Source organism: Corylus avellana, chromosome ca11, assembly GCF_901000735.1.
Source record: "Corylus avellana chromosome ca11, CavTom2PMs-1.0".
Taxonomy (NCBI): Eukaryota; Viridiplantae; Streptophyta; class Magnoliopsida; order Fagales; family Betulaceae; genus Corylus; species Corylus avellana.
Window position 1 is genome coordinate 12,649,083 of NC_081551.1, and position 12,684 is coordinate 12,661,766.

Sequence of the window (12,684 nt, forward strand, 5' to 3'; positions counted from 1 at the left end):
GCAGCTCCCAAGTTTCTGAACTAACATATATTCCCTTCCTAAATGCAGTCCACAAAGGCTTATCATAAGGATCAAACCTAATCTTAGGAAGCCTAGCTTGGATTTCAACCAGAGCATCAGATCTGGCTGGTCTCCAATGCCATTCTCCATTAAGAATTACAGAAGAGAGTTTGGCCTCCACATTGCTTCTGGCATCATAAACAGCCCTATGCCCATAAACCTCATACAGAATACCTGAAGGATGCCATGAATCCAACCAAAGGTGAATATTCTCCCCATTTCCAACTTCAAAATCCTTTTAGCTATACTCCTCAACTTCAAAATCTTTCTCCAACTCCAAGAAAAGGTTTGAGGAAAGCCAACACTCCAAAAACTCCTCCCTTTCAACAAATTTTCTCTCACCCAGGCCACCCAAATAGAACCTGATCTAGCAAAAAGACTCCATACATGTCTTAGCATAGCAGATTGGTTCCAAATCTCCAACTGTTTCAAGCCCAAACCTCCTTCCTTCTTAGGGTAACACAGCTCTTGCCAAGAAACCTTAGCCTTTGCAGCCCCTTCACTCTTCCCATTCCACAAAAACCTATTAAATTTTTGTTCAATAGCCTTAATGACCTTCTTAGGCAAAATAAAGATACTAGTCCAATAAACTTGCAAACTGTAAAGCACAGAAGATAATAATTGGAGCCTCCCTGCATAAGATAAGTGCTTAGAAAGCCATGAGTCAATGCGCCCAGCAATCCTATCCAACAAAGCCCCACAATCAGCTGCAGAAAGTCTAGTAGAAATGTGGGGTACCTAACAGGAAGATGGCCCTCATTCATTCCCAACTCTCCTAACAACACATGCTTCACTCTATCTGAAATCCCAAAGCAAAAGAAAGATTTCTTAGAGGGATTTGCTTTCAAACCAGAGAGTTCTTCAAATTCAAGTAAAGCAGCTTTAACAATAGTAATAGCATTCAAATTTGCTACAGAAAAAATAAGAAGATCATCTGCAAAACATAAGTGAGTAAGTTTCAACTTTACACACTTGGGATGAAACTGAAAACCTGATCCAACACCAGTGTGCTCAGCCATAATCCTTGAAAACACCTCCATGGCTAAAACAAACAAGTAAGGAGACAAAGGATCCCCCTGCCTAAGCCCCTTCTTGCCTTCAAAATAGCCAACCAATGTGCCATTCAAACAAATGGAAAACCTAGGAGAGGTGATACACTCCTTAATCCAACTTAAAAACTTCAAAGGAAACCCAAAGCAATGAAGACAATGTAACATGAAGTTCCAATTGACAGAATCATATGCCTTCATAAGATCAATTTTCAAAGTACAACGAGGATCCCCTTTACCCTTGTGATAATTTTTCACAATCTCTTGAGCCAATAAGACATTTTCTGAAATGCTTCTTGAAGGAATGAAAGCTGATTGATTCACGCTAACGAAATCACTCAACAAAGGTAGCATCCTATTAGAAATGATTTTAGTGATGCACTTATAAATCACATTACAAAAAGCTATAGGTCTGAAATCCCCTATAGTAGATGAATTCACCTTCTTAGGTACCAAAGTTAAAATGGTAGCATTTACCTCCTTAAGCAACCTACCACAAGCAAAAAACCCCTTAATAGCTGCCACCACCCCTTCTCCATCAATAGACCAAGAAGCCTTAAAGAATTCTGTAGAGAACCCATCAAGACCAGGGGCCTTGTTGGCTGGCATGTGAAATAAAGTTTCGCTTATCTCTTCTGCAGTAACCTCCTTCTCCAAAATAGCAGCCTTATCACTAGGAATGGTAGAAGGAATAAGCTGTCTAATCCTAGCTGCTTTCTCATCAGTGAATTGCAACTGATCTGACCCTAACAACTTCTCATAAAACTGAATAGCCACCTTCTTTATCTGCTCCACATCCTCCACTCTATTACCTTGCTCATCCCACAAATGAGTGACAGTGTTCTTAGCATTCTAAACCCTAAGGGACCGATGAAAGAAACTGTTATTCTGATCTCCTAGCTGTAGCCACTTATTTCTAGCTTTTTGCTTTAACAAAGACTCCTCAGCTTTTGTGAGAGAAACATAAGCATGAAGACATTCTCTCTCTTTAAGCAAGCAATCAGCTCTCCCAAAATTAGCAATGACAGCCTTTTGAGCCATATCTAAGTTCTCACGAGCCTCCATAACTTTCTGTTTTAGATTCCCAAAGCAAGACAAATTCTGAACTTTTAGCACAGCTTTCTCAAATTTGAGCTTAGCATACAGTTTATACATAGAAACCCCATCCACCTGAAAATTCCATCCATAACCCATTTCAAAAAATCTTGATGCTCCAGCCAAAAATTGAAAAACTTAAAAGGCTTTGGACCAAAACTCTGCATACTACCAACTGAGATAATAGCAAGGGAATGGTCAGAAACTCCCCCATAGTGAAATTCCACAATGGTTTTACCAAAATCATTCAACTAAAACTCATTAGCCAATACTCTATCAAGTTTCCTGGCCACAAAACGAGGCTCCTCACTTCTATTAGTCCAAGTATAAAAACAGCCACTGAAATTAATATCCAAGACCTCCAAATCATTCAAACACTGCCCAAACTCAATTTCATAAGAGTTTAACTTGTCAGATCCCCACTTTTCTTCCAAGGTCTTAACAACATTAAAATCACCACAAATCATCCAAGGATTAAGTCCTACTCTAGCTTTCAAAGAAACTAAATCAGTCCACAACAGCTTCCTATTTACACCATTATTATCCCCATATATAAAAGAATGAAACCAACAGAGATTATGTTTTGGGGATTTAATGACATAGTTTATACTTTGATCACTGCTATTAAGAACAGTTACTTCAAAATCAAAGTGCTTCCAACAAATCCAAACCCTCCCCAAAAAATGCTGATCATTGTTATACACATAATCCCAATCAGGAACAATGCATGATCTAACTTTATCAGCTTTATAAAACTTAACCCTAGTTTCAATCAAACACATAAGGCTAATCTTATTAACCTTAATCAATCGCCTCACCTCTCGCTGTTTAGAGGGATGATTTAAAGCCCTCACATTCCATACGAGGAAATTCATGCAGTAGGAGAAGAACCCCTCATTAACACCTCCTCCTCTTCCCCCATTTTGCCTTTCCCCTTGTCAACCAAGAGATTGGCACTCTCCTCATTTAAGGCATATTCAATCACTTTTTGCAAAGTATTTGAAACAGCTCCTGCACCTTTCACCTCATCAGCATCACCTCTGCCATCAGCTCTTGCCAGCAAGTGAAAAGAATTAGTCCAATGAAGATTATCCCTAGCAGAAGGCTTAGAGATAGGAGTTCTTTTAGCAGATCTAACTTCAGTCCATTGGTCTTTAGCAGCAACCCTAGGAGCTGACACAATTTGCACCCCAATGGTTTTACCAGACCCAACACCAACCTGCTTTTGCAATTCTTGCTGGACAGGTTCAGTCCTTTTAGGAATCCAAACTTGTTTCTCCACTTTGGTACAAGCATGTGCTAAATGACCAAAAGATTTACACTTCTTACATTTAATAGGCAACCATGGGTACTCAATTCCTACTGCAACCCTCCCCCCATCAGCACCTACAACTTCAACCTCTCTTGGAAAATCAGAATCAATATCCACTTCAACCAATACCCTAGCAAATCCAAGCCTAAGCTGATCTTCAGTAACAGAATCAACACAAAGAGGCTTACCAACTCCACTAGCTACATAACTCAAGCATGTAGAGTTCCAAAATTCAATTGGGAGAGATTATGCAGCTTAATCCAAACAGGTACAGTGGATAAAGATATTTGAAGTAACTGCATACCTGGAGTCCATTTACGTAGGATCAAAGGTTTGTTTGCTATATGCCATAGCTTAGCTTCCATGACCTTATCCCTGGTCCTTTCATCAGCAAATCGAAACAAATAGAGACCATTCTCCCCCAAGAAAACCTCCATTTTCCCATATTGAGCCCACATACTATCCATAGTACGCTTAACAATATAAAAAGGGAGAAGTTTATCTAAAAACTTACCTACCAGTGATGGAGACCACTTCAGAATACCTGCCTCAATCGCTTCCTTAGGAGGTTTGACAACAACTTTTCCCTCCTCTCTAGTAGGTGCAAAAAACTGCAAAGCACTTAGAGACTTCTTCGTTCTGAACAATTGTCTCTCCAATCATGAGTTACATTCTTATTGTTCTTAGCCTCAGAACCTCCAGCTTCACTCAGATCCACCTCCTTATCCTTAACAGGAACAACCTTTACACCATTTCCAACCAATTCAACAACAGAGTCTCCTTCGACAACAGAAGTACCCTCAACTGGTAACCTCAAATCATCCAATTCTGGAATCACATCTGCACACTCCAAAATCTTACAATTATCCTCCTCCTCACTCAACTCAACATCACACTCTCCAGATCGCGAAGCATCTTCCATAGCCACCTTCTCTTCCTACAAATTCACTTTGGAATTCTTTTTCCCGCCACGACCTCTATTGCCTCTTCTAGCCATCATTCACCAATTGATCTCCACCACCTCTGAATTGCAATCACCAGTGTATTTCCGGCACACCTCCACCAGAAACACAGTCGTCGGAATAGTCATGCGCCCTCACGTGCGGAAACAATCAAGCGCATAGCCTCAGTCACAGAAAACCCAACCAGTTTTCAAAAACCTCTAGTAAGCCTATGCCACGTCAGCAAGGCCCAAAAAAAAAAAACCCAACAAGTTACAACCGCTTTTCAAACGTTAGGTTTTAAAATATCTATAACCATTATTTCAATTGAGAAAAAACTGCTTCTGAGATAATAATTATAATATGGAATTATATAGATGTATTTATTTTTTCAGCAATTTTATTAAGTACAGATATTCTATTTCTCTTTATTCTTCTCTTCTTAAAATTACGGCTGTTACAAGATTTTTAGGTTCTGGGTTGTGTTCAGAATTTGCAATCTGCATACATCATCGGGCAGTATTGTATCCGGAAGATTTCCTTTTGCAAAACTTCTAATATAAGTGGGAGAGAATATTTATCTAAGAGATAGTCACCATGCTTTACTGTCCAGATTTCAGTTCCTTCCCGTTCTGTTTATGTTCTACGTTTATTTTTCTTGCAATTCCCACGTCTTTATTTCCAACATACTTGCATTGGATAGTAACGATAAGCAAAAGGGTTTTGATAAATTCAAGAATTTACCAAAGCTCACTGATGAAAGCTACTGGGTTAGTAGTGTGGTAAGTGGATGCTGCGGAATTGGAAGCGAAAGTGGTTGGAGAGCGGAGGTGAGGAACGTGGAGCAATGGAAGGCTGTGGTGGAGAAGAAGAGGGAGCTTGGGGAGCGGTTGATGGTGCAGTATGCGAAGGATTACGAGGCATCGAGAGGACAGAGTGGGGATATTAAAATGTTGGTAGCCACTCAAAGGTTTGGCACTGCGACAGATAAGGTGTCGACTTTTTCGGTTATGGTGGGGGATTATCCAATTTATCCCATTGCCAATTTGCGGTCACTCGATGCGCTTTTGGGTAAATTTGCTTCTGGAAATGAAAAATTTGCAATTCATGATTTGTACATTTGAGTTGGGGGTTTTCAGTTGTTAGTTTGAAATGTAACGCCTGTTTATCAAACTTTAGTCTTGATGCTGAAACGTGGTGATTTAATAGGAAGGTTTGATTTAGCTTGTGAACAAGAATATTGTTGAGAAGTTTTGTAGGCTCATGAAATTTATGCAACTTAGTAATATTTTGAAGTTGTGAAGAATGCCCCAACTCCCAATAAGATAGAAGTGAAGTGCATTATAAATTTGTCTAGTGATTGATGAATCTATGAAAGGGTTACGAAATCCTCCTTGTGTTTCTTTCAGATAGACTGGGATTGGGATGCCAGACAGTTGTGTTTACCGGTTTCTAAGCAATTTTTGTACAGATATGTGTTTCTCAGCTTGGTAGTCAATCACCATTATGGTAGCTTTCATTGAAACACTTCCTAAAAGATATGTCCCTTCTTTCCATGGAATTTTTTTGGTGAAAGCACTGTTAGATGACCGTTAAGATCTCAGTTTTTCTATGACCTAACTCAAGATGCTACTTCAATACGGATTCTTGACTCATTCATTGTTATCATTATGAATACATTTGCTAATGGGCAACAGTAATAATAACCCTAGTTTGCTGGCATTGTCATATATTGCATATAACTGTGGCTTACAAAACTATGATGAAGCCAGAAAAAGGTGAGCTAATTTGGTTAAATGCTATGCATCTGAATGCTTCTTGTTTTTCAAGGATGTTGGATGTGCATTAGTTCTATTATTGGCCTTACTATGTTCTGTCATTAAGTTGGCTTTTAATAGAACGGATTATTTGTTGCAGGAATGGTAGCATCAAAAGTTGGGAAGTGCCATGCATTGACAGGTTTTGAAGCACTGAAAGAGCTGTTCATTTCAAGGTTCTCTCTCTATGTATTTTCATGACATCTAATAACATGGGAAACGCCTAACCAGTTGTAGTTGCTTAATGCCCACTTGAGGCAGAAGAAATGTATGAAGCGTGTCCACTTTAATCAGTGTTTAGAATCTCTCTCTCTCTCTCTCTCTCGCTATGAATTTAGAGTCTCATTAGTTTAATGGTCAGTTTAGTTTGTGGGAAGTTCTCCATCCCTAGCTTGGCATGCATCATACCAAATGAACAGGCAATAAGAAGCTGGTCCACTTTCAGTCTAGAATTTCATTGGCTTCAATAATTCTGTTTGTACTATAACTCTCATTCAATAATTGTCTACTTTGCATATTTTTGAATTGCATGCTTCTTTGCTGCACGGGTTTATCTCTAATAAGAAGAGCCTCTTGCAGCGACCAGTAGATAATCTTCCTGAGACGAAGGATGGTTATTCCCTTTTACTTTTCTGGTATTGGGAGGAATGCTTCAAGCAGAGGTATGTGTTATATCTGTTTTATTAAATGAGCACTGCTTCTTGTTCTACATGAATAAACAATTTTTTGCAGGTATGAAAACTTTATTTTTGCACTTGAGGAAGCATCAAGAGATATGTTGCCTGCACTAAAACATAAGGCATTGAAGGTTAGTCCCGTCATTTATTATCTGCTCTTAGCTGTTTTTTTCTTGTCTTCCTGTGACTATCCATTGTGCTTGCTCACAAGCATTTTCAGTTGGTTATATTTATTTTTTATTTATCAAAAAAAAGATCACCAACTGAAAAACTTTTCCTGATTATATATTTTCTCCTCTTGAAAGCACTTTGCATAGGTAGTTTTGTAACTTGGAAGGTGTGGTTTTAAGAATTCTGACAGCTCTTTAAGTTACTGAATAAGCTTCAATGTTAGGTACTTTTGATTCACTATATATGACATTGAATACCATAAACTGAAATCGAATAATGCTAGGTTTGGGAATTGTAAGTAGTATATGTGAGAGATTAAAATCTAATACGAATTGTGGATTAGAACTTAGATTCTATAATGTTGATGTTTAGTCAAAGTTGGTGGTGACATCTAAGGCATATTTTTCAGACAATTATGGGCTGCTGAAGAATAAATCAGAGCAAGATCAGATGTTGCTCTCTGCATTAGTTAACAGAGTAAGAGTTGGAAACATCATAGATTGAATTTTTTTCCTTTTTGAAGCTAAACGATAGAAGTTGCTGCAACCTTTTAACCTGGTTTCTTGTCTGTTTCAATTACTGGATTACTTACAGCTGGGAGATCCTGAAAACAAGGGTGCATCCAATGCTAACTTTCACTTAGCAAACCTTTTGTCTGACCATCCCAATATGAAGGTATGACTATCTAGTATAGTTACTTCTAATTGTTTGCTTTATGTATGATGTGAAGGCTTATGTGTTTGTTAACTGCTTTAGCAGTCTTGTTTTAATAAGAATAAATACAAGCTTAAACTTCACAAGAGTTGGAGTATTGGACATTGCATTCTAAGTTGGGAGCATATACCCAGGTCATATGTCAAATATAGTAAGATATGCCATATTATAACATGGTCCATTTGTCATTAGAAACTCTACTCCCCACCCCCAAACACCAGAAATGGAAGAAAGAAAAGAAAATTTTCTTGCCTTTTGGTTGCACTTACTAAGATAAGATTCGTAGGTGCAATTCTTGATGTGATTTCATCCACTTATTAAAAATAAATGTTCTGGCTTTTCAAGTGCACTTCTAAGATTCATAGGTGCTATTTTGGATGTGATTTCATCTAATCAAGGACCTCCTTTTTACTGGTTGTGGTAATTGACGAGGTTGATTCTTTCCTCTTTCGGCCGCATTTAGGATTACGAGCCAAGTAAATGCTGTATGCCCCTTCATTTATACTGCTGATCATTTGAATCTCTACCATGCACTTTGGAGCAAACTTGTAGCGTGGTTTGAAGCATAGTTTTTCCTGTATATTTTGCTAGTAGGCTTCATAATGTGGGCGATCTTATAAGCAATTTTATGGTGCAATCTTATATATTATCACTGTGCTGACAGCAATCCAATGGCCATTGCTGTCAGAGCAGCGGTAAGGAATTTGGTGGACCTCTCTGCATTCGTTGTACCAAATCCATGGTTTATAGGATCAGCCTTCAAGAGTTAAATCTCATACAATCTCTTATACCAGATTAGTTTGGCACCTTTTTCTACTCATCGTGTTCTATGGGTACACATAGAATTACAAAGGGAATTTTAGAAAACACACTCAATGCATTAGGACTTTTCTATTCGACCCCGAAAAGAAAAAGGAATGGCCAAAACCCTCTTTGAACCTCAAAATGGTTTTAGATTGCATGAAGAAAGAAAGAGAGAATAAATGTGTGGGGCAGGGAGCACCATTTTTGAGCCGACCCGAACTCTGGCAAGCCACCTGCAACAAGAAAATAAAGCCATAACACCATGAAATCCATTGAGAATAAAAAAAAAGAAAAAGAAAAAAGATCTAATGCAAAAAATAAAGATACACACCAAAACCCATGAAACAGTTTCCAGTGTAATACCTGAAGCCAAGGTCGAAAACGGATGAACCAGGTGTAATAAGTTGTTATTGCTTCTGCATTTGAAGCATCTGTTTCACACGCACAGAGAAAGAGACTTTCTTAGATTAGTAAAATGAAGAGGCGAAGGAATGCGTAAAGGCATGAAAGAGTCCCTTGAGGGTGGAGCAAGTGACATATTTGGAATCATATGAGCAGAGTGCTGTATTTCTTGTAGTCTGGTATTTGTTTTTCTTTACTGAAACTGCCTCTGTACAAATACTGTAACTGGTTCCAATAACCTGGATTTCGGTTTTTCCACTAAATGGTTTTGTAACTCAACTTCCATACTACCCCAATTCTCCTTATTGATATTTGTTTGGTTAACTTTTTTTCATGATCATATGCTGCCCCCATTCATTTCATTTGTTTTAACCTGTGAATCTTATTGATCTGTCTTGTGCAAATGTAGGTTAACTTTTAAAGCCAAATTCGACTTAGTCATAAAGGGGATGGACCAAAGGTGGCAAAACATTTAATAGATGTATATTTTGCACTTTTCAAGGTATTCATTGTTGATTTGTATTATTCATAATACCTATGTCTCCTTTAACATTAAATTAAATTTACACATTCTCTATACACTTTCATCCTTATTATTGTAATTATAAATATGTATATCAAGAGATCATCTCCTACTTAAAGGATTTTTTGTTAGACACCTAGTTCCTTTACTACAATATTGGGTTATCCTTCTGTCTTGTTGAGAATGCTATAAGAGCCTAATATTTACAATTCACAATTCCAGGTTCTGAGTACCGAGGCTGATGCTGATCAAAAGAAAGATAAAAGTTGAAAAGCACTAAATGAAAAAGTTTACGGTTTTCATAAGGATAGCAAAGTGAAAAGTTAATCTGAAACTCATGTTGAATTGGATTCCAGACTTTTACCGCTCTTCTAACTGTGAGTATAAGCTTATTCATTCTTTGTCAAAGTTATTTTATATAGGATATTTTTGTTAGCTTCCAATAGTTGTAACTGTGCTTTAATTTTTGGGCTTTTTGAAAAAGCCTACTCTGAATCTTTACTAATTACTTCTGCTTTTCCTCTCTTCCATCCTCACAGGGAGTTAATAGGGCATTTCCTTTTGTCTTGAGCAATGAGGCTGATGACATTATTGAGGTCCAAACATCAGTGCTCTTCAAATTGGCAAGTGTAACGTTTGATGTCAATTTATTGCAATAAGGATGAGAGAAAACTTTGTAGGAGTTCAAGCACGAATGCTACTTGATAAGATCTCTTCTAAAAATCAGCTTGTTAGTGACCAGTTTTACCGTGCCTTGTACAACAAACTTCGACTTCCAGCTGCTTTGAATTCTTCGAAGGCAAGTAAATTTGGGTCATTTTATTGTGTGCTTTTTTCTGTATGATGAAATATGTTAAAGTCTTAGATCAATAATGGAGTGCAGTTGACATGGTTCATTTTTGTTTGATTGCACATTCTCTCAATTTATATTTCATTTCTAAGGGTTCATAAGCATGATCTTCTATGTATCTGGTGCAGGGTTATTCTCTTCGTCATCCTCTTCTTATTATGATTATTATCTTTTAACTTTTTGGGGGGTTTTATGATCACATCATTTGGGTGTTCTGTCATCATGTCTGATAGCATTCACAAATTTAAACTCGCATATGGTGTGGAAGTAAGCGAGGATATTTTGATTCCTGTTCACGTTTACACAGCTTCAGATATGTGTTTCCTAGTGTACCTACTCTGATCCTCTAACATCTATGTGGCTGGTAAAGTAGTTGTGGAGGTTTTTTTTTATACAGATGCCTAACATTTATCCCTAAATGAGAGAGAGAGGAACCTAAGTAAAAATTTTCACCGTAATAAGGCAACCTTGATGTAAGTCAAGCTTGGATAAAGGGCTTCCCTTTATCATATACGTCCCTAGAAAGGGAGACTCTGCTCACTAGTTCCTTACAATTTCCTGTTCGATATCCTCTTGCTTGCATATAAATAAATTATTACAGAATTTGAATATTGTAATTATCAGTTCTGCAAAGGCTATTTAAACTTTTCAGATGGCCAACCTGTCCAGGGATGTGGATTCTTTGGCTGCTGATGTTGGAATCTTCAGATTATGGTATACTTTCTAGATATGTAGCAAATTTAAAGTCAATAATTCTTATGCATGTAGCCACCATCAAGCCGCCAACAGTTTTGTGGTTTATGAGTCATCAATTTGGTTTTTCTTATAGTTCCTGCCATTAAAGTAATTTATTTACAATTTAGTTCCTGTTTGTTTCGATGTAAAGCATTTTTTGGCGTAAAACATTTTCAGCAACTTCTCAAAATTTTACCAAACCAACCTATTTCTCTAATTTTCCCTTTTGAAGATACTTTCTGCATTAGTTTGTCATGGTAAAAATAATGGAAGTAGTGTCATGCATGGGACATGGACGAGGAAAATTAGAGAATTTGTGTTAGATCATGTTCCGTCGTTGGTAGGCATTTTGGATTTTTTAGTAGTTCTCGTGGATTGAGATAGGAGGATCCGGCATTGCCACTATTGTTTGTGGTGGTTATGGGGGCATTGAGTAGAATGTTATTTGCTACAGTAGATAGGGGACTTTTGTATGGATTTTCAGTGAAGTTGTGGATCAAGGAAGAGCTAATAGCGTCTCATTTACTTTTTGTTGGTGATACTTTTATTTTTTGTGATGCAAATATCGAACAACTACGAATTTGCGGTGTATTTTATTATATTTTGAATCTGTATCAGTAATGAAGATTAATTTGACAAAATTAGAAATTGTTCCAGTAGGTGACGTGGGAGATGTAAAAGGGTTGGCCCATATTCTTGGTTGTAGAGTATATGATGATACTTTGATTTTTTGTGATGCAAATTTTGAACAACTACGAATTTGCAGTGTATTTTATTATGTTTTGAATCTTTATCGGTATTGAAGATTAATTTGACAAAATTAGAAATTGTTCCTGTAGGTGACGTGGGAGATGTAGAAGGGTTGGCCCGTATTCTTGGTTGTAGAGTATATTCTTTACCGATGAAGTATTTGGGTTTGCGAGTGCTTCTTATAAGACTATAACGATTTGAAATGGAATTATTGAAAAAAATGGAACATCGGTTAGCTAGATGAAAAAAAGCTTTATATTTTTTTGAGTATTTGTATAATAAGTCCTTGAGTCGACCCTCCAAAATTTTTAAATCCTCAAGTTTTTTTTCTCGAAAATTTACTCAGTGGGTCAATGGAAATGACAATAAAACCTCTACCGTCAAAAATTTTTAATAGCCGTTAATCAAATTCAAAACGCACCCTTTCACCTCATTAAAATATGAATTTTTTATTAATTTAATTTTAAAATAAATCTAAAAATAAAATAATAATAATAATAATAATAAAAAGGACAGGGGTGGCTGAACTACCCCATAAGGGGTGGTCGGCCACCCCCAAACCGGCCGTATGGGGGTGGCCAAACCACCCCCAGGCAAAATGGGGTGGCCGGTCACCCCCTATGGGGTGGTTCGGCCATCCTTGTCCTCTCCTTTTTTTTTTAATTTCTTTTTTTAGATTTATTTTAAAATTAAATTAATAAAAAAAATTAATATTTTAATGAGGTAAAACGGTGCTTTTTTTTTTTTTTTTTTAGAAGAAAAAATGGTGCGTTTTGAATTTGAC

General features: G+C 37.2%; 1 protein-coding gene and 1 pseudogene across 1 annotated transcript; one reads left to right on the forward strand and one right to left on the reverse strand.

Annotated features, from left to right (window-relative positions):
• Positions 1–3,075: 3,075 nt before the first annotated feature.
• LOC132165089 (uncharacterized) lies at positions 3,076–4,438 on the reverse strand. Its single transcript, XM_059575593.1, has 4 exons — positions 4,187–4,438; positions 4,035–4,127; positions 3,821–3,989; positions 3,076–3,716 (listed from the first exon to the last, which is right to left on the reverse strand). The coding sequence occupies exons 1-4, from the start codon at positions 4,436–4,438 to the stop codon at positions 3,076–3,078; spliced, it is 1,155 nt and encodes a 384-aa protein (XP_059431576.1).
• Positions 4,439–5,095: 657 nt separating this feature from the next.
• The window catches only part of LOC132165090 (protein SLOW WALKER 2-like), an 11,527-nt pseudogene continuing 3,938 nt past the window's right edge, over positions 5,096–12,684 (forward strand).